This window comes from Phyllostomus hastatus, unplaced genomic scaffold, assembly GCF_019186645.2.
Source record: "Phyllostomus hastatus isolate PE091 unplaced genomic scaffold, TTU_PhHast_1.1 phas_contig_150, whole genome shotgun sequence".
NCBI lineage: Eukaryota > Metazoa > Chordata > Mammalia > Chiroptera > Phyllostomidae > Phyllostomus > Phyllostomus hastatus.
Genome location: NW_025333611.1, coordinates 17,876,603 through 17,898,993, shown reverse-complemented (window position 1 = coordinate 17,898,993; position 22,391 = coordinate 17,876,603). Strand labels below are relative to the sequence as shown.

At 48.6% G+C, this 22,391-nt stretch overlaps 1 protein-coding gene across 6 annotated transcripts in view; it reads left to right on the top strand.

Moving 5' to 3' along the window:
• Window positions 1-22,391, top strand: part of GRIA1 (glutamate ionotropic receptor AMPA type subunit 1) — a 274,574-nt gene that overhangs the window by 22,121 nt on the left and 230,062 nt on the right. Inside the window, exon 1 of one of the 6 annotated variants that reach the window (XM_045825123.1) lies at window positions 16,319-16,532. The exons of the other annotated variants lie outside the window; for them this stretch is intronic. Within the exon in view, the coding sequence (XP_045681079.1) occupies window positions 16,490-16,532 (43 nt within the window). The 5' untranslated portion in view covers window positions 16,319-16,489. Of the gene's footprint in view, window positions 1-16,318; window positions 16,533-22,391 lie in introns of those variants that run through there. 6 annotated transcript variants of the gene reach the window in all.

The following is a 22,391-nucleotide window of genomic DNA, read 5'->3' as shown; positions in this document are numbered from 1 at the left end:
GGCTTCAAACTTGCCCTCTCCGGCATCCCTGACCAATAAAGGCGCATCTTTCTGAGCACAGCTCTAATTCCATGAACTGGTACTATGGACTGAATTGAATCTCCCAAAATTCCTATGTTGAATTCCTAACCCCCAGTTTGATGGTATTTGGAGATGTGGTCTTTGGAAGAAAATTAGGTTTAGATGAGGTCACGAGGGTGGGGCCTTCATAGTGAGATTAGTGCCCATAGAGCTTATACTCTCTCTCTCCCCCTCTCCCCACACCCCCCCCACACACACAGGGAAGGCTATCTGAGTGCACAGTGAAATGGCAGCCATCTGCAAACCAGCGTGTGACTGGGTTCTCACCAGAACCCAATCGCACTGACACCCCGCTCCCAGACCTTCAGCCTCTAGGACCGTGAGAAAAGTAATTTCTGTTGTTTGTGCCATCCAGCCTATGGTGTTCCGTCATGAAAGCTTAGGCTGACTAATACAACTAGTAATAGGGGTGTTTGTACCACGATAAGTAAAATACTTAGATGGTGGCTAGGAAGCAAATCGAAGCTCCTGCAAAAGGGTAGGGGGTGCATTTGGAACCAGAGGAAGTCCTGTAGACTAGACCCAGGACCTGACAGTTCTGCTGAGCTTGGCCCTGTGCCCAAACTCCTCTCACTTCTCTTCATTTCACTAGGCTGGGAAAACATGCACATCTGTTATCCACAAATACTCTGAATTTCCCCACCAACGCAGATCCCTGGGAAAACCTAACACAAGCAGAACGGTGGAGGAGAGGCACAGGATATTTGGTGTTTCTCAGGAGGACGGCTGATTCTTTTTTTGACACCCTCTATCTTGGTCTCTTAATTTGTTCCTCGTCAGTGAGCCACAGTATGGTCCGGAGGAAAGACAGAAAGAGGACGATTGTAAAGCTGAAGCCTTAGTTCCGTCACTGATTAGCCATGTGATCTTGGGCAACTCATGGATCCTCTCTTCACTTCACTTCCTCTCCATGACCCTAGCTACTCTCACAGCCTCAGTTTCCCCCATGCATCCCTATTCAACAGGGGCCATAAACAGTAGTGACTATGAACCCAGACGTGGTATTAAACATCCATGAATTCAACTTATGCCACTTCTAGCCTGTGAAACCTTGAGCAAAAATACATAATGGCTTGAGTTTCAATTTTATAGCTGTCAAACGGGGTTAATGGCAATCCTTACCATAGGCATGAAGTGAAGAACTGCTTGTGAAATGTTGAGCATAGGGCCTAAAGCACCTAATAAAGACCAGCTCTCGCCTGCGTCACACTGCTGAGCAAACTGCACCCACCCCCAAACACCCTGCTGTAATTCTCCTCTGGGCCTTGGCTCTCCCGGCCCAAGAAACTCCTGGTCAACCTTTAAGACCCACATGGTAACCCCCTGGACTCCGAGAAGCCTTCCCTGCTGCGTAAGTGGTGAGGCACACACTCCAAGGGAACAGCGCTGTGCCTTTGATCAACCGTTATTGCTCCTAACCCATCGTGTTGTGATGGCTCTTACACGACTGTCTTCCATGCTGGATCTCACTTTTCTCCAGGGCCAAGGTCAATGTCTATTTTTAACCAGTTTCTAACCAAGTTAACATGGCCTTCACTAGGCATGAACTGTTTGAAGAATGGATGTTGGATGGGTGAACAGTTGAAAGGTTCAATAGATGAATAGTAATCCTTCACATCTACTTATGAGGCATAAACAGATAACCATTTCTTTTCATTTTCCATCAATTTAATAATCATTTATGAATATTTCAAAATGCAAGACCCATGTTTGGAGTCCCAGGGTTAAAAGAAATGTTTACCATTTATGTGACTGAATCACATGAACCTCACTTGACACTCACAGCACCCCTTGGGGGAAAGAGAGCAGGCGATGGTCTGATTTCACCAGTGAGCAAACAGAGGGCGAGGGAAGTTCAAGATGACCCTAGAAGGACACACAGCATTCGGCAGCGTGCGAGGCCCTGGATCCGAGTCCTGTACACACTGCTGACTTGCTGTGTGACCTGGACTCCGACACTTCCCTCCTCGGGGGTTTGGACGGGTCTCTGGGGCCCCTCCCCCTCTGGAATCACGTGAGCTGGAGAGCCTGTCAGCTGGGAAACAATGGGGCTGCCTGCTTCCTGTCCTCCCTCCGCGAGGGCGAGCTGAGAGTGCACTCTGACACATCAAAGCCCTTGGGCAGCATGGGGTGGGATTATAATGTGGTTGGTAGTTCCTCCTTGAACTGGTGCTTCAGCGTTCCCATGCCAACTAAAGGGAAGAAAAGGAAAAACTAAAAAACAAAAATCCAACACAAAACCAAGCACGATCTATGCCCAATATAGAAAATACTCTGCTGATGGTAACATTCGTTACTATGTCATAGGGAAATAGTTAATAGAAACCCCAGCTTGGCCGGAATGGCTGGGTCTAGGGCTGGTGAAACAAGAAAAGGAGATGGGGTGTGAGGGAGAGGGGCTGGGAGGGCAGCCAACTGTGGGGGTCAGCGTCCCTTATTTGCACCATCCATCAATGGATACATTATCCTCAGCAAGCCGGGGAAACCAAATGGGCCCGGAAGATGCCTTCTGCTTTTCTCATGGTTCTGCCACCCCCGCCGGCACCAGGAGGCCCAAACCAACAGGACCTCTCTCTGTCAATAGTCAACTGAATTTGTTTTCAGCTTCCTGCCAGCATCCCAGCTCCCCAGAGTGCCCTCATAGCTTTATTTTGTCATCCACTGCCTGCTGACGAGCCACTCTGCTAATGACCCCCGGGGGGCTTGCTTCCCCCTTGCCTCGCAGGGGGCAGGACATTGGGGCTTCTGGGATGGCTACCACCAGGGCTGGGCTGCAGAGCTTCAGAAGTCAGGGCAGGGACCTTCGAGGAGCCTGCCAAAGGGCCCAGGGCCCTAAAAAGGGAGGAACTGAATCAAGTAAGAGAGACAGGGATGAGACGTTGAGTAGATGGGAAGCTAAGTAGCTATGGCAGCTTCTTATAAAGAGATCACAGCTGGGGATGCATCATCAGGTCCCTGTAGTGGTCATATCCTCTTTCCTAGCCCCCCACATATATTTCATCAGCAAGTCTGTCAGTACTAGCTACAAAATACATTTGAATCCACTTTTTTTGCTATCTCCACTGCTACCTTCTATTCCATACAAATATGATCTTTTCCCCATGTCACCACGTTAACCTTTTGTCTTCATGCCTCCTTCCTAGCTATGCACCACCCAGAGGCTGATATGGCCTTTCAAACATATTAAGTTAAAAATATTATTAACTCCACACCTTGGCCTATAAAGCTCTCCATGAGCCTGCCCCTCTCCAACCTTACCCCTTACACCTCACTCGTGGAGCTAGATCTCAGTCTTTCTGGTCTTCTTCCCATTCCTTGAGCTGTTTACTGCCAAGCTGGTTACTGCCTCGGGGCCTTTGCATCGACCGTTCCCTCCTCTTAGACCTTCACATGTTGCCCCCGCCTCATTAATCACATCTCAGCTCCCACGTTTCTTCCTCAGAGAGACCTTCCCTTGAACTCTACGTAAAGTCCCTAACTTTCCTTTATCTTATCACTTTTCTTCTAGCATTTTTCATCATTAGTAACTATTTTGCTTATTTACTTGTTGAATTATGTAATGTCTCTCTCTCACCTGTTCAGTGTAAGCTCCAGATAACAGGGACTACTGCCTCCTGTTCATGGTTTGACCGTGTCTAGCCTGGACCTGGCACGGAGAAAGTGCTCAGTACACACTTATCAACTGCATGAGTAAATAACGGAGTGAGTCAGTGGGTTTCTACAGTGTGTTCTTTCTCTGTGCCTGGCATTGGGCTCAGCCCTGGGGATACAGAAGTGAACAAAGCAGGACCACTGCTCCGGAGCTGCTCCCAGTCAATGAGGGAAACTGAGATGCCAAAGTTTCAGGGTAAAAAGTATAACACCACATACATGTATGGGCCTAATGAGAGCAGGGGCTAACTATACTCTGCATGGATTTTTTCCCATAGAATCTTCATGATAATCCTATAAATCAGTATTATGACATTTAAACTATGTAACAACCCATTTGACAGATACAGAAATGCAGACCCAGAGAGGTTCAAGTAACTTGCCCCTGGGGACCGCTGGTGCGTGCCTAAGATTTCAAACCAATACCCTAACCTTCCCACAGCCTCTGCTCTGCAGCCCTGGGCCAGTGACGCTCACTGTCCTCCCCGACCAGCAGCGACTTCATCACCCAGCGACTGGTTAGACATGGCAGTTCTCAGGCCCCGCCCCAGACCTGCTGAATCAGAACCTCTGGGGGATCCGGAAATCTATTTCAACAAGCCTTGCAAGTGATTCTGATGATTCTCACTCAAGTTTGAGAACCACTACTTGCTGAATGACTTGCTTTTTGTGGAATATTTAATTAAAGCAAAACCAAGATTTTTCCTATAACAACTTAAATCTCAGCTCAGACCCTGTGGGTGTGAGCTGTCGGGTGCAGAGTTGAAGGAGGCACACTGCACCCAGAACTGAGCCATCCACCCTGCCTGACCGTGGCCCCAGGACCGGCGGAGGGAACCATGGCCCGGAGGCGCAGCCCCTGGGCAGGGAGCTGATCTGAAAAGGAAGGAGTCTGTGACCCATTAACCTGCTGCTTCACCAGGCAATGAGAAGGCAACAGGGCCCTAGGCAGGGGTGTCACAAGAGCTGTCCCCCAAAGCAATCGACTGGCTGTTCGGCAATACTTCACATCAGACTTATTGTCCTGGGCTAAAGATCATCATATGATAATAATAATTAATAAAAATAACAAGACCATAAATTTTGACTCTACTTTTAACATTTTCAGAGCATTTGGACATCTGGGGTTTTTTTCCTCTTAGTAATCTCCCCAGTCACACAGAGTAGGACTAGAACTGCTGTTACACTGGCCAATGGGAGCACAGGGTGAAGAGATGCGTCCGAAGTCTCACAGCCTGTCAGCTCAGTAGTAATAGCAGCTCACGTGTGTTCTGAGCTTGTGTGAGCCAGGTTCCATGCTACATGTGCTGGGTTCAGTTTAATTTAATAAACCTCTAGAGTTGAGGCTTCTGGACTCCCAAATGGTCTGCGTTAGCAAAAGCAAGGTTTCTCTTCTTTCACTTCACTCTAAACTTCTTCAAACTCTCCAGTCACTTACTTATTTTATTTATTCAGCCTTTATGTAGCTTACATGCCATGCTGAGGTGAAGGGCGCAGGGTGAATGTGCCTGCCCATCAGTTGCCAGCTCTCCCAGGGGGCGCTGAGCAATGCAATGCCACTCACGGTTGAGCCCTTCAGGACAAAAGCAAATTATTTACCATTTCAAAAGCTGCTAGATCCTAGGTTCTCCGCAGTCTTCTGAGGTTTGAGCTTGATGCACAAAGAGAAAGGATAATTTGTGCTGATCAAACACCCAGCATGGGGCCAGCTATAAAACTGTGCAATAAATGAAGAGACCATCAGAATCGTTTTCATGGGGCCCATGGATATGGAAGGGGCTAGGGAAGGGGCACCCAGGCAAAGGGAGGGTCAAAAGATGGGGGTGGGGGTTGTTAGAACTAGTGCAGAGGCTCCGCTGGTCTGCCCCCTACAAATGCTGTGACACTGGGCAAACCTTTCTGTGTCCAAACCTCGGCTTCCTCCGTCGTGAAATAAGGACTAGGGTTCCTGACTTGCCTTCTTCATGGGGATCTTTGAACATCGACTGTGAGAATCAGTAATGATAATAATAATAATAATAATAGTAATAATAATAATAATAACAATAATGGGCTAACATCTGTTGAGCAATTATATGTTCTACTCTCTTTCACTGGCTTATTTCATTTAATGCTCTAAGCATCTCTAAGAGGCAGGTACTGTTTTAGACCTCAAAATATAGATGACAGCAACAGAGGTTTAGTAATGTACTGATGTCACCCTTCAAAAAGTGATGGAGGAAGGATTTGAATTCAGGTCTCCTGATCCCAGAGCCTATTACTATGAAACCACTGCACCAGAGTTGAAAATCAAGTGGGGAAAGTGTAAAGACTCTACAGACATAAGTTACAGTGAAGAAATGGGTGGAATCCAAAGCATGAGCAAAAGTGGGGCCTGAGATCGGAAGCTGTTAGCTTGGCCTCTGGGAAGGAAAGTGCTTCCACATACGAGATGCTCTAACAAGTTAGCACAATCGTCCAGGCTAAGCAGCAGACCCTAGATGGTGAGTCGAGGTTCAAGCATCAGGGTTTATGCGGTGTGATTTAATACAGCTGTAAACCGCAGAAAGCATCAGGGGCTGGAGAGACACAGGCACTGGCAGGCAGAGGTGGTACCGGGCAGCTGCAGTTTTCAAAGGCCTCTGATTTTCTGCTGCTGCTCCGAAGGTGCATTTAACTCTATTCCTGCCACCTGGCAGTCTGGGCAGCCCAGGGCAGGCTACAGCTTCCACCTCTGGCTCAGTAGGTGAGGAGAACTAGATCACCCTGGGCAAAAAGAAGGCCTCAGTTGGAATCTAGATTTACTGAATCACAAAGGCCCGGCTGCAGCCGCCAGCCGCTGACAGCCATCTGGGAGCGGCGCAAGGGACCAGTCCTTGCTTTGCCACAGAATTCTGAAGAGCTTCAGATGAGCTTCTGTTGGTCATAGCTAAGGAGAACCATATGACAAGTAATACTTGTTGAACTCTATTCAGGGGCTCATGTGAAGGCATATTTTAGGCCCCAGGCACTTTTACAAGTCCTACCTCCCCCGTCGTGTCAAAGATATTACAGGTATCACAGAGCAGCCACATTTCACAGTAAGTCCAATTTGTGCGAGTGGAACGGCGCTGTTGTGCACTAGTTGACATGATGACAAGTTTTATAGATAGTTCAGAATTTACTAATTTGACTTTACACTTTGCTTTTGCTATTTCAGAGATTATATATTCTTCTGGTTAGAAATACTTTGTAGGTCCTCCAAAAGACTGCAGGCCGGAGACACTATGCTTATCATGCCTAACAGAAAATGACCCTGTGGTTACAGAGTGCCGGGAGTTCATTCCTCCACGTGCTGTCAGAGGATGCGTGTGGGGGCTCTGCCTTGGGTTTGAGTCCCAGCCCCACTCCTGGTTAGCTGTGTGATCTCAGGCAACTGCCATAGACCTGTTTGTGCCTCAGTTTCCTCATTTGAAAAACAGTCATTGTGAGGACTCGATCAGGTAACACACATACAAAGGTTTAGAAAACTGTCTATGACACAGCATGTAAAGTGGTCATTGTTATTCCTGCAGTGTCCCTGCGAGGTGGCCACTGTGGGGATTCCCACTTTGAAGATAAAGGAAGTGTGGTTTGGACAGGTTGTGATCTACCACACGCAGTGAGCGGTGCGGGCCACTGTCGCGCAGGTCATCGCCTTCAGAGCCCTTCCTCAGTGAGGAAGGGCTTATCATGTCAGGCAGCACAGGCCACTTACAGTGGAGTGCCAATGGCTCTCACGTGGCTAAGGGCACGAGTTTATTTCTTGCTCCAGCTACAGTCTGGCGCAGGATGGCAGGAGGACACTGCTCCTCTCGGTCACTCGGGGACCCGGGCGCAGAGGGGCTCCTGCCTGAGAAACACTCTCACGATCTCTGCGGTAGAGAAACGTGTACAGCAACACATACCGACTCTTACAGGTTTGCCCCAGAAGGAACACATCGCTTGCACTCACGCTGCTTTGGACTAAGCACATCTCAAGGCCAGGCTGACCTTCAAAAGAGGGTGGGGCAGTGCACTCAGCCATGTGACTAGGAGGACAGCTGGGGCCTTGTGAGGAGCCCTAATGTTATCTTAGAGGAAACTCTTGAGGGATCAAATGAACTAATCCATGTAAGTTACTAAGAACAGGGCCTGGAACATCCTAAAAGCTCCTAACATTTATTAATGTTAGGTATTAATTCTCATTAGTTAGTGAATTGCCTGTAGTAACTCTACCATATAAATAAACATCTTCCACCTGATTCCCTTGATGAGTCGCCCTCTCCCAATAATTTATTCTGCAAACAACTCCTGATCCATTTTATTCTCCAAACTTCTCTCTGACATGTCATCTCCCAGTGATTCTCCCTTGTCTCATGGGGTAAAGCTCAGACACCCAAGTGTAGTATTAGAGGGCAATGCATAATTCAACTCCAACCCACTTTGGTTCTCTCCCACTCCCCCCTGATACCTTGGCCCTGCTCCAGCTGGGCCTACTTACGGGTTCCCACATTAGTCTTACACAGTCCTACCCCGTGCCTTGATCTATGCCATTCTCTGCTGTATTATCGCTCCTCCCCGAATGCTTCTTCCCTTCTGAATCCCTACATTTTTTACTACTTTTGTAAAGAAGCCCCCTCCTCCACCACAGCCCACGGTGATTCATTCGGGGCTGGATACCCTCAGTATTCAGCCACCAGACCACTCATTTGGCACTGGACTCAGATGGCTCAGAACATTTTTTTTCTTTTATCTTTTTATGCTCATGTTTTGTCTTTGCGGAAAGAACACAGAGTACAGCAGCAGACAGATGTTGATCTAATTTTCAGGCCTGTCATCTACTGGCCTTGAGACCCCGTGCAAGTTACCTCAAGTCACCTGAGCCTTCTTTTCTCCTTGGACATGGAAGTGATCCTGATCCCGCCTAGTTCATGAGGACGTTCTAAAGAGAGAAGTAGAACAAAGTGTAGTGTTGGGCATACACAGGATGGTGTTCTCGTGACTGCTGATTTCCCAGTATCTGGAACAGTACCTAGCACATAATAGGGAATTCAATGACTATGTGTGGAATGAATGAATGATTATTAATCACAAGTAACTGTTACCAAGCATGCTAATTTCCTCCAAAAACTAAGCTTTTCGAAGACAAGGAGGTTTGAAAAGTAAATGTTCCTTGAAAAAGAAGTCTTAGGCAATGGTTCTCAAACTTAGGCATGTAGAAGAAGGAAGGCATTAAAAATGCTGATTGTTGGAATCTGGATTTACTGAATCACAATTCCTGACATACAGTGTAAAAACCCTTACAGTAACAAGCTTCATAAGAGATGGTGATGCTAGGGTCCACAGGTTGTGTCTGAGAAAGCTTGCGCTGGAAGCTCCCTTCTTGATTGGGTACAGACCCTTCAAGGCAGGTCTCTGCTAGGCAACCTATCCAGAAGGGGTGGTCCTCAGGGCCAGCGTGCCTGCATAGCTCCTTCGTTTATAATAATTCTAGACTAGAGTACTCATAAAAATAAATTCATTAGAATTGGAGAAATCCGTGTCTACTTAATTGATAGCACGTGCTTTTCTAGACAGTACAAATCTGAAGTAAAGATGGTGACGGTTCTTCAGAGTAGGCCTCTCTGACGATACTTGATTTTATCTTTGCACCCAGTGCTGGATCTGTGCACTGGTGGCCAACCACCTGTGTCAACGGGTTTTAAATGACGGTTTCCCAGTTGTAACTCTAGTGGATCTGTGAGAGGAGTGACATCCTTTGGCTCTCTGGAGGAGAGCATTGCCCTCGGAGTCAAAGATCACCCACAAAACCCATCTGGCAGTTGATAGAAATCCAGGGGAAATATTTGCTATCTTTTAGCAGAACTCTTCTTGGTTAAACAGTGAACAGACACACTCTGTGTTAGTGATGTCAGTCCAGGATCTCTCAAGGATTTGACTGTTTACTTAACTGAGGTACCGCCCATGGGACACACATCACCTATTGGATTCCAGAGCTTAGCAGTGTATGAGAAGTGCACACAGTGCTTCCACACACAAAAAAGCCAACTCATCCAACTGTCAACATGCTTTACCGCTGCCTTCTTTCACTTCAGTCTAATGCAGCGGCTCTCAACGGGGCATGATTTTGCCTTCTCTCCCTCCCCGGGAGACACATGGCAATGTCTAAACACATTTCTGATTGTCACAACTTGGTGAGGGGTTGTGGGGAACTACTGGAAACTAGGTAGGAGCAATGGATGCTGTTAAACATCCTTTAATGTAGAGGACCAGCCCACCACAACAAAGAATTATCTGGCCCACAATGTCAATAGCGCTGAGGCTGAGAAACCTGATCTGGTTCCCTTCAGATATCTTATTGTGTGGACTTTAGGTGGGCTATTCAGAGTGTTCCTCGTTCAGAATCGGCTCCAGCCGCATTCTTCCCAGTGAGAAGGCAAGGCTTGCGGGGTATGGGTGATTCCCCTTTCTCCTTGCCTTATACCTGAAGCAGGCTTTATATGGTAATGTGGAAAGCTGTCGATGACATTTCCTACATCAAGCATTAGTGGTTGTTCCTGCAGCTGGAATCCAGACCACAATCTTCTCTCCTGGCTGGCACTAGGGGCCAGTCTTGGACTTCTGCACATACTACCCCCCTCGCCCCCACACACACACACACACACACACCTTTCCTGGTCTGCTTGGAACACATTCCGCTCAGTAAACTGAAGAGTCTCCTTAGGTACACAAATGGCACTCTGACTGATGAAACTTCGTTAGCTGTGACTGTGGAGTAGAATGGCCAGGATAGGGGACAACTTTTCTATTAGCTACTTAGCAACAGTCACTCACCCCTGTAAAACCAGGCCCAGCCCGTGGGAATTAAAGAGAGCGGCTTTCACGTGCAAACAGTCACTGGGCTCAGTCCAGCAAGCCTGGGTTTGAGCCTTGACTCCTGAACTTGCCGGTGGGTCTCTGTTCTTCTATTTGTACCATGGGGATCATCATTCCTGCCCCGTGATGGAGAAAATCAATACGATGGCTGCTGAACTGTTCTGTAAATTATACTGTATTTAAACCCCCCAAAAGTGGGTTTTAGGATTAGAAAAACTTCTTTTACATTGGCCTCAGTCTGTGAAACCATGTTTAGGAATCACTGCATTATGATTTAGAGGAATATTTTTGTGACTGCAGCAAATCAGAAAAATGAGGCCAACATAGTGAAGCAAAATGTATATTTTATAAGATTCCTTTATTCTGTGATTATGTGCCTTTTCTTTTCTGTTGTTCGAGTGCCCTTTTTATTATGAAATATGAGAGTGGTAGATTGCAGAATGTTTTGTTTTGTTTTAAAACACCCTTACATAAAAATATCAAAAATTAACATTCTCTATCAGTCCCTGACACGTGTTTTAATTTTTTTTTCAGATTTATAGAGCCCAGTGTAAGGGAACTCTGCAAAGTCAGCTCAGCAGGAATGTTACTATCACGCCTAAGTTGGTGTGAATGTAACCTAGATGTGTTTGGCATATTAAAAGGAACCTGCCCAGGCTTTCCGAATCCATACACAGATCTCACTTGCCTAGGATCACACTGAAAGGCAGACAGGGTGACGGGCTGCCCCGTGTAGTGACGGACAGGATCCGCTGCTTTGGACTCAGGCATGGACGACCTTCCCTCTGAGCTCAGCTACTTACCAGCTTCATAACTCGACACTAGACTTGAAGAGCCTCAGTTTCCTCATCTGCAGGAAGGGAAGATATATTGCCCCCTAGGGTTGTTGGAGTGATTCAGTGAGCCAGAGTAGGGAAGGGTCTAGGAGAGTGACCAGCACTGGTGGAGACTCGAGATTGTTTCTCCTCTTCCTTAATGTCCTGTCTCGAAACCCCAGGTATATATATGGTGAGTCTGTGACAGGGCGGCACTTCCAGCTCCAAAGCAGGCCTTCCCCCTTCCCTGCCGGTGCACCCTGCAAACCCCGCTGTCCTGACCCTCGCTTCCGGGGCACAGGCCCCCAGGGCTGAGCTGAGCTTCTCAAACTGGCGTGGGCATCAGCCCACAGCCCACAGCCCACAGCCCACAGCCCCGCCTGCCCTGCCCGGGGCACTTGCTAAACACAGGGCTCTGGGGGCCCACCTCAGGGTTTCTGACTAAGTGGTTCTGGGCTGGGAATGAGAATCTGCATTTTGAGCAACTTCCCAGGGCTGCTGTTACTGGTCCAGGCACATTGCTTCCTTCTCTTCCAGCAACAGTTCATGCCTGTGGTTCCTGACTGCTGGCTGCAGTTTTTCTGGCCATTTCCCAGACATGGCCCTCGTCCAGTACCTCCTATCATAGTAAAGACACCACAGCCACACAGAAAATAAGGCGCCCTGTGTACACTGCCTCCTCTCTTCCCTCACAGCCCGTCCATCTGCAGGTCTCGCCTCACGTGCCCCTGGCCCAGACTCAATCAGCCAACATCCGTCTCACTGTCTCCATCGAACAGCTATGTGACCTTGGATAGGTTGGCCCTTGGAGGAGATGTGCAAAGAATAAATGAGTCTTCTCTGCCTCAAGAACTGCATTAGTAGAGTCCTGACTGGACCAGTGGAGTGTGGTCTATTGTCTGCCAACAGAAACATTCGCAGCAGATTTTCTCATTAGGGTCATGTTTGCCTGTTTGGTGTTAATGAGAATCATTGCTTGTTTCGACTGAGTCGTCTTTATTCCAGTCATTTCTGCTTTGCAATAAGAAGCATCTGTTCCTGCAGTCCAGGGGGTGAATTACTGTCTGGTATCATCTGACAGGGCTGTCCCCTTGGGGGACATCTTTCCAGAATGCCAGTTCTCTTAGCTGTGCCAGGAGGGCAAGGCTTAAGCTAATAAGTGATTGTCGTTCCCAGCTGAGCTACCGGTGGGCCTCGAACTCTCGGGCTTCTCCCTGCAGCGCTGAGGTTCAGACGTTCGGCCCAGGACTCACCTAACCCTCCAAGCCAGACCTCTAGGAAGGGGGAGGGGTGTCAGCTCCTGAGCTACGGCAGCCCCGTCGCTCAGTCTTGCTCCAAATACCTTCTCAAGAGCAGAGCTGGAGCTTCAAACATTAACAGCCTCGGGAAAGCACTGGCTGACCTCGTCACATCCACGTACTCACGGCAAGCGTAGGGAACATCAGAGCTGCCTCTGCCAAGCGGAGGAGGAGGAACACAGAGGAGCACACTGACCCTAGAAGTCAGGGCAGCACCCGCCAGGGGAGGCGGAGCGTGCAGGCTGGCCGACTGGGAGTCCCCAGGAAGCACTGACTGATCTGCACCAGCTCCGAGGGGTGGTTTGTGACGTGACCGGCCTGGGGTAGAGGAACACCCTGAGGCTTAGAGCAGAGCATATTCAGATTCCCTAACCTTCTGTCTTGCTTGGGGTGATGTCTGTGTGAAAAGGGCAGCTTTCTGGAATTCATCCACACTGAGATGAGCACCTTCCAGGCCTTCTGCTGGGTCACCTTGGGCAACTCACTTCCACTCTCTGGGCCTGAGTTTCCAGTTCTCTCAGTTTTGAAAGGGGATAGTAAGCTCTGCCCTGCCCACCCCCGGGGTGCTGTGAAGCCCACAGGCTGCTGCTGCTCTTGATACTAATCCTAACTCTCACAGCCACAGCAGCCATCTGATGGCATAAGCCCTTGGGGTTCTCCTGGCTCTATAGACAGTTTTCTGTGTTGTGTCAACATTCTTACAGCAGCCCTGGGAGATGGTTCCTCTCATTATCCCCATCTGATAGATGAAGAAACTCAGGCACAGAGAGGCCATACAGCTTCTTGGAGGTCACACAGCAATACTGGAAGAGTCAGGAAGGGAACTCAGCCCTGACTCACCTGCACTTAACCACTAAGAGACACTGCTCTGTGATGTTAAATGATTTTTCAGTGAACTTCAAATAGCTCTGTGAATGAAAGATTTTATACATGTAGAATGGCCATGCCACGGCTTGCTCTCCAGACTGTAAGTGATCCCAGGGAGCCCAGCTCCTCAGGGCCTTGGCTGCCTCCCTGTTGCTGTCTCGCCCTGCACGGGCTCATCTTTCCTTTGTTTCTCCTCCCTTGCATTATGAAAATGAGAAGCAGCTGTGAGCCCTGCAGATCGCAAATGGGATTGCGAGTGTCGCTACCTCTGCTAACAACTAATTCATTACCAGGCGGCGGACAGTTTCCGCTGTGCTGTTACAATCTATTTGGCTGCCATGTGCCACATGGAATCAAAAACAATTTGCTCTGTGGTCAGGTCTGGGTGGCGTTTGTATTCAGACAGGGACGCTCTGCTTCCCTGGGCCCCAGAGGGGCACCCAGGCTGCTGAGGAGCCATTCTCCCAGCAGAAAAGGCTCTGTGTGGGGGAGACGGAGGCTGGAGGATATGTCTGCACTCGGAAGGGACCCCGTCTAGCCTCATATGCCTTTCAAGAACTATTCAGCAAATGTGTACAGAGCTCCCGCAATGTGCCAGGCGCCGTGCCAGGAGGCAGGGATGCGGTGGTGATACGATAGAACTGCTGCTCTTACTGGGACTGGGGAAAAGGCACACAAGTCAACAGGTAAATGATGGGGTGGTTTCGGATTACACTAAAGGGCAAGAAGGAAATAAAAGTGGGCAGGGATGCATCCTTTCGTTAAGATGCTCAGGGAAGACCTGGCGGAAGATGGGATATTTGAGCTGGGATGCAAGAATCAGTTCTGGGATAATACTAAGGAAGAACATTCTAGGCAAAGGAAGTTTCAAGTTTTTAGCTGGATGCCAGCTGGGAAGGTTCAAGAAACAGAAATGAGGCCCAAGTAGTTGGGTCATTGGGACAAATCACACAGGGATTCGCAGACTGTGGTCTTGCCTGGGCACCTCCTCTTTGAAGAACCCTCGGGGGCCCAGCTAACCAAGGCGGGGCTGCTGTCTGTGCACTCACTATGTCTCCGAAGCCGGACACTGACCCTCTCCAAAGCTATGATCATGTTGTATTCTTTCTGCATCTCCCCGGTCAAACCCTACGTAGCCCTGGACACAGAGCAGAGCCTCATGGCAACCTGGTCAGGGTAAGGTGTAGCTTAAGAAAGACGTTGCAGACCACAGAGACATACTTCGTTTACACCCAAAGAAGAAATTTTTTACATTCAGCACAAAGAGGAACTGCTGCAGTAGAGACTGAGCTCCCTGTTACCAGACGTATGTAAGCAGAAGACAAAAGATCAGTTGGCAGAAAATTATTAGAGGTAGCAGTAACAGTTACCATTGTAATAGCAGTAATATTCCCCTGTATCAACCAGTCTACATATGCCAGGCACTTGATGTGTATGATCTCATTTAATGCTCCTAAAAACCCTATAAGGAAGTATTATTGTTGTCCACACTTCTCGGTCCTGGAAACTGTAGCACTGGTAGCTTAAGTCCTGTGTGCCTGGAGTCACACTGTAAGTGGCAAGGTCCCGATTAGAAGTCCTTATCTTTGAAATCCTCTCTACAAAAACTGATTAGAATCCATATTTTGACCTTATATATTGTGGTACTTTATTTCTATTCTGAGCTTCCTTGTAAGGTCTATGTGAGGCATGTCACGGCCTCGCAGGCTTTGCAGGCTCCTCACGTGTACCAGGTAATAATGTAAGGCGGGCCTGTGGAACTGAACCTAACAGAATGTGTGGGGAAATGACTGAAAGGCTATTTTCCCATCTGCAAAATCATTTCCAGAGATCTTGTTGTGGTTCCCGGTCCTACCCCCTTCTCTTCACTTTATTTGAGCAACATGTTAGCTGCCAGAAGCAAAGGTTAAACCATGCCAATGAAGGAACAAAAATAAAACTTCACCAGCCTAGGAACCTGATGTTTCCATCACCTGCTTTCACGTTTTAAATGAGGCCATGGCTCTCCGGAAGCTGAGACACAAATTCCTTGAGAAGAGGTGAAGGGATTTTAAGAGCAGAAAATGGACTTTCAGCATGAAAATGAATGTATCCAAAGTTCAGTTAATGCAAAGCTCCCTACCTTCCCAGCCTGTCCAAGTCCCATCTCTTCCTTGCAGCTTTCTTTCTAAGACACCCTCCGCCCCTTACCCCCTCTGCGCCCCCCTCCATCCTAGAAGATCCATTTCGGTTCTGGTTCCCAGCCAGAGAGCTTCGGCCGGACTGCTGTGGTGTTCCCTTTGAGCATCCCGGTGCCCGGCTCGCTGTGTGTTTGCCGTGCGACCCCTGGGTGAGGTGGCAGAGCTCTAGAGCTGCGAGGAATCTGTGAGGTCATCTCAGACAACACTCTGGGAAATCTTTCAAAGGGGAGCATTGGATACTGGGGCTAGTGCCGTGGGACACACATTAGAAAAAAGTTCTAAAAAGTCAGTGTCCTAATGTTTAAGATGTTGATAAAGTTGCCAACAACCATTGTTAATGTTTTCTAAAGTCCTACTAGGACCCTCCACATTCCAGGCTGAGTGTTCTTGGAAACGGCCCGACGTAGTCCTTGCCGTGCTGGGGACTGTTTCTTCCCCGTTGGCTGGACCAAGTCCAGGAGGCTGCTGACGTTGCAGGGCTAGAGAGGGCGGGGAGCTCGCGCCTGACTGCAGGCACCGACTCCAGAGTCCGCTTCCAGAACAGGAAACACCAGAGGTCCAGGGTCCCGGACCCAAACGCTCTCTGGGGCTGGGCTGCTAACGTGACCGCGTGAACCCAGAGGGTGTCACAGAAACAAAGGTAGCGATCGTCGACAGACACACAAGACAGCCTCAGCGTCGGAGAGACGGTGGAGACAGCGCCGTGGGGACTTCGGGGACTGGAGCACACGCGTCCCCACTGATGGGGGCGGTCGCTGCTGGCCTCCAGCCCGCTGTGGCCGCCTGTGAGTGTCCAGCCTTCTTACTTTTCAGGGGAGGTGGAAACCCTAAATTTTTATTTGAAAGTATTCAACTGTTTAATGTTGGTCAGTAATTCGAATGTGTTTGAAACATTTTGCCCGTTGAACAAAATACACCTCCCTTCACGTCGCTTTTGATTTTATCCAGCCCCTTCATCTTTCCTCTGGGCCAAGGAAGGGCCCAAGAAGGAAAACGACTTGCCAGCGACCGTGCCACAAATCAGGGGCACAGCTGAGCCCAGAGCGCAGGGCCCTTCCATGGCAAGGCGCTCCTCGCTGCTTCCGAATGATAGATGAACTCCCTTCGCTCTGACCTCCGGCTGTGCCGGCATATCTCTATCTCTGACGCCCAGGAAATTTTAAATTCAGTTCCTTCTAAGCCCTCTCGTGTCTTTCCAGGTGTTAGCTGGGGACTTGTCCTTCACTGGGGGTGGAGATGATGTTGCACGACGAGGCATTGGCAGGGGAAGTTAATTAAGGCTTTCTCCCTACGGCTTTATCTCGGCAGGCAGACCAGGAGTCCGTAGCCGCGTTCTCTTCTGCACAGATGGCTGGCGTTCTCTTGCTGGCCATGACGTTGGACAAACAGAATGTTCCTCTTGCTTTTTTGGTCATAGACCAGTTTGCAGCCACTTGCAGTGAGAGCACTGGCGGGAGATGCCCAGCAAAGCCTTTCTTTCCTACCCGTCTGTCTTGGGTTCAGGGTCTGCTGCCCCTGCCCGGGGGTTTACAGAGTCCCAAGAAGAAGGCCCCGCCCAGAAGGCACCACAGAGAAAATGTACTCCATGAAACAGCAGTTCTGGAGAGGAGGTGACCCGGGTCTCGGCCATCTGAGTGCACACGCAGGCGCCTGCCATGGCCCAGGTTCTTCACGCTCTTTTTCTCTAGGTCGCCCGTGAGGTAGACGGCGTAACTCCTTGACAGATGGTGCCTTGACTTGGCCCAGAAAAATATTTCTGGAGTTGAAAGGAAGAGGGATTCTTAGGGATTCCCCTCAGGGAAACCTTTCCAGAGGGGTTGGGCATCCAGCACCATCCAAGATCTCAGTAAGTGAAGAGAATGGGAAGAAGGGGGCCTGGGCTTTATGCAGAAAACCTTTTTTCTTTTTAATAATAATGTTTTGAGTGTGGATCAGCCTCGTTCTTTTCAAAACACTCCCCCAAAATTTGTCGGACAGCCAGGATCACACCGTGAAGGAAGAGCTTTGAAAAACAGCCCTGCTCTCTGGGGTGCCCGAGAGAGGCCGGGAGGCTCGGGCTGTGAGGGCAGAACCGCCTGCGCCCCGAGCGGTTGGAATGGGGGCTCTGGGCAGCTCGTGCTGAGGTGCAGGGGTGGGGGGGGAACAGGGGGACCGGGTGACAGGATCTCCTCTGGGAGAGGTGCCTGTGGTGCATCTGTCTCCTTGGGACTCGGGAGTGAGGTCCCGGGGAGCTCTCAGAGAGGACGACTCAGGCAGCATTCCAGAAGAGGAGGCTGGCTTGTGAAGGGGGGGGTTGTGGGGGCGGTGGGTGAGGGGGTGTTTCTTCCCTCTTCTCTGCCCAGGGAAGAGCTATTTTGGGGCAGAAGCCTGCGGGGCCCACCCTGAAGGAAGGGATCTCCCAGGAGGAGGCAGGGAACCGGCCTCTGTCCGAGAGCAACTGCTTTCACTCCAGGCCATCGCTGAGGCTCTGCTTGCCCACCTCCCTTTGCCTGCGGTCTGTTTAGGCAAGAGTGGTATACACCTGGGGCCCTTGGTCTCCCAGTTCTTCTCCCCGATATGGGAAAGTTGTCCTTCCCCTGCTAACTATGGGGAAGAGACTCTGAAAACCGCACTGAAGGCTGACCCGAGCATGACGGAACGGTTTAGCTTGGCAGATGGTCGTCCGGAGAGCCCTTGGCCACGCTCTGGTTTATCCGCTTCCCCCGTGAGGCCAAGTGGGTCCTAACAGGCAGCTGCACACAGGGTCTCTCCTGCACACAGGTCGGCGGAGCGGACCTGACCTGTGTGGTCCGGACCTTCAGCCCTTCAAAGGGAGCTTGGAGCAGAGGGAGGCGGAGTGGGGTATCGAGGAGAGAGAGCTCCAGACCTACAGGTGGAAGATCCAGTTCACATCTTCGGCTGCCGTTTACTAGCTTGACCTTGAGAAAGCCCTTTCTCCCTTTTCTGAATTCTAATTTTACTGTGTTTTTTGGACTATAAGATGCACCTTTCCCCCCAAAATTTGGGAGGAATAATGGTTGTTAATGCTGCAGTTGAATTCTGTTTATATTTACATTGGTGAAATATTATGTTATTTATGTTATTAAATATTTTGCCACATTTTTTGCTTCAAAACTTTTTTTCCTATTTTCCTCCTCTAAAACCCAGGTGTTTCTCATGGTCCGAAAAATATGGTAGTTTGTAAAATGCAAATGGGAGCAGAGCCTTTCATCTCTAAAGTCCCAGATCATGTCACTGCCCCTCCCAAAAGCCCTCTGACACCCTCTTCCTGCAAGCAGCCAACGCTTCCACAGGGCCCTTTTCCCCAATGGATGAGGTCCCTGCGGCTCCACCCCACCCACCCTTCACCTGGTCACCTGCTAAGTCCACTCCGCCCTCTGCCTCAGCATCCCTTCCTCAGGGAGCCTTGGCTCCCTGCCCAGGCTAGGGTCTTCTTCGTATAAGTGAGGAAGCACCGTGTGCTTCTCCTTGGAAGCTCACACAACAATGCAAATTAACAACTGCCTATATAATTAATAGCCTATCATCTTTCTCTCACAAATAGTAAGCTCAATTAAGTTACAAACCATGTCTGTCTCCTTCACAACTGTATTTCCAGCATTAGAACCACAAGGTGTAGAGACAAGGCATTCAGTGATTAGTTTGCAAAATGAGAAAGACTGTGTGTGGTAAGTAAACCCCTCTGGCTTCAGCGTTAACAAAGGGAAAGGAATGCCGTCTTCATGGGGATAAAAGCAAAGTCCACTGGCCAAACCCTTGCTCTCCTGGCCTGAAGAGAAGACAGAACATCCTCAGTGTCCCCATATTTGTCTGCACCTTAGATCAGACAGCACACCGGACACGCTGGTGTAGTACAGAACTGGTTCACTTGGATGTGCACTGAAAACAGAGAGATGCTGACGGGAGAAATGTGTTCGTTCCTCTTGCCTCATAGAAGATTCCGCCCACACAGCCAGGCAGGACTGACTGGATGGATTACTAAAACAGGGACGAGGAAGTCAGGAGAGCAATGAATCAGAAATGCAGCCACGAGGGTACAGATGAGCATTCATTTTTAATGAGTGTTTATTGAGCAGCTATTACTGATTGCAATGTCATGTTTTGCTCCTGTTGTTGATATAAAGCTAGTGAAAGTATTTAATAACTAATGTTCGGAGGTGTTGTTTGTTCAAGTGAACATAAGTCTTAACCAGTAGGAGAGAAATTTGAATCCAGGTTGGTCTAAAATTCGAAGTCTTTCTTCTAACCTCTGGGATATATAGCTTTGTGTTAAAAAAAAAGTGATGTGGGGCTTTGAGGGGCTTATAGTCTGGTGAGTGTTGTACCTAATCCGTTGTTAATTCAAGATGTCTGCATTCTTGCTTGGTCCTACTTGTGACAATGAGACTCTGGTAGGACAGCTGGCTAAAGCGGCAGAAATCGACAGTTTATGACATGGAACTGAGAGAGAGCATTTGGTGGCAACAGTAATTCTAAAACTGAGGACCCAAGGGCCTGCCTCTCTCTTTTGCTATGTGCCTGTATCAAGTTCACTTCTTCCCTTGCCAGGTTTCTCTGTTTCTCTGGGGGCCCTTCTGTACTGAGGACTGATGCACCCAGTGGAAATGCAACCTTTGAGGCTTTGCTCTGTACCTCTAGATTCTAGAGTCTAGAATAACCAGCTCTTTCCCTGTCTGAACAATTTCCTTCTAAGGTGATGCACCAGAGCCCTTAAGCCTCCTCTTGGGGTTAGGACTTAAGCTGAGAAGGAACTAGAATCCACCTTACCTCTGGCTTCCTGTCCAGCGCCCCACAGCCCAGCCATCTACCTGCCTGCCTGCAGTGGGGGAGCACAAGAGCTCCACAGGGTTTCCAGAATGTCTGACCGTGTTTGACTTTGATTTGTGAGTGTCCAGGTCACAGGCTGACAGTGTGGCAGGTCCTCTTCCACCCACCACCCCATCCAGCAGGTATGGCCTTAACGCACCTCCCCCCACCCAGCCACAATCACCCATCTGTTTGCCCACAAGACAGATGATAAACGAACTTGTAACCACTCATCCCACCTGTATTGTAGCAACTTACAGAAGGCTTTCCCACTCATTATTCTATTAATTCTCACTGCAGTTGCTACTGTAACACCCATTTGGAAATGAGAGCTCTACTAGACTCAGAGTAGAAAAACTTGCCCAAGGTTACCCATTAAAAAAAATGCAGAGCTAGAAATGGAACCAAGGTCTGCCAAATTCCAGAACGTGGGGACTGATCAAGGAGACACACCAGGCCAAGGTGTTCCTACACTTGACCTGTGACAGGGAATCCTCCCAAGTCAAGGTTTTGGGACTCCCAATCTGCCTAACCTTATTCTTCTCCACAGCAAGTCGAGAGAAGACAACCACTCCTTCTTTTCTCTCTGTGTCTCTGTTCCTACTTTTCCTCAAAAGTTTAGGGTCCAAGGGGTATAATTAGCAGGCCAGCCTGTCTTGGAGAACAGTTGGGTTGCTTGACTTCAGTACTTGATGCCAAGTGGAGGTTTAGCTGAAAGACTGGCTGATCAATGCTCCTCAGGGGAGAAGGAGCTGTGAAGTAGCCTGGATCGTTTGGCAGAGACTAGGAAGAAGAAAAGTCCTCAGATATTCAAGCCGAAAAAACGACTAGGGAAAGTAAAAGGGCCAAGCAAAGTAGTAAACGCTTTGGTAAATCTTGATGATAGCAACTTGAAAAATCTTGCATGTTCAGTTTCATTTCATAAATTCTTTTACAAATGAGATGAATAAAGATTTCCAGCCTGGAAATGTAACTGGTAAATGTGCAGATGGTAGTGTATTGGTAAATGATAATATATTGTCATTTGCTCATGAAAGGACAGTGTCAGGCTGAGGAGTAAGCACTTGGCTGACATCAAAAGGTCTTGGTGCTAGCCTCAGGATCATCACGGCCAGCCGTGCGACCCTAGTGTGTGACTCTTGGGCACCCACGAAGCAGTATTGTAACTCCCTACACTAATGCGCCAGCCTGTCTTAAACAAGGGGTCATATAAATGCCTGACCTTTATGGGATACATAGCAATGTCCTCACAAGAAGAGGCATATCTGAAAAAGCTTAATCAACATTATAATATGCTTTCACAATTAGAACCTGATTACACTTATTGTGTTTGTTTAATACGTAGATATGAAGTTTCAAGAAATCTTTCTATCTAAGCAAATGGTACATTCTATATGAACCAAGAAATTTCTCCACTGGGAGAAGTTTCCATATATCCTCTTAATGGAGTATATAATAATCTCCATGGGATGGGCTGTGGCACATGGATCTTACTTTCTGAGGAGGCAAAGGTCATTCTTCATGAGTTGTTAGGATCAAGTGTGGGAATGGATGTGAAAATAATCTATAAATCTGAAATGTTGGATATGTGTACAGAGTAACGCTACCATCTTCCACCATTGTTCATTCAAATGCATGTCTAAGATTTGGGATGGTCTTTTATCCCAATGGAGAGATGACCCAATGGGGCCAGAGATGTGGCCTGTCTATTGCATAGAGCAAGTTAACTGACACACATGGTGGATGGAAACCCATGAATTTAGATTTGTAAGCATCACTCTCCAGCCAACTGAACAAAGAGGTGATAACCAAGAGCATGAATGATTTGCCTTATTGCA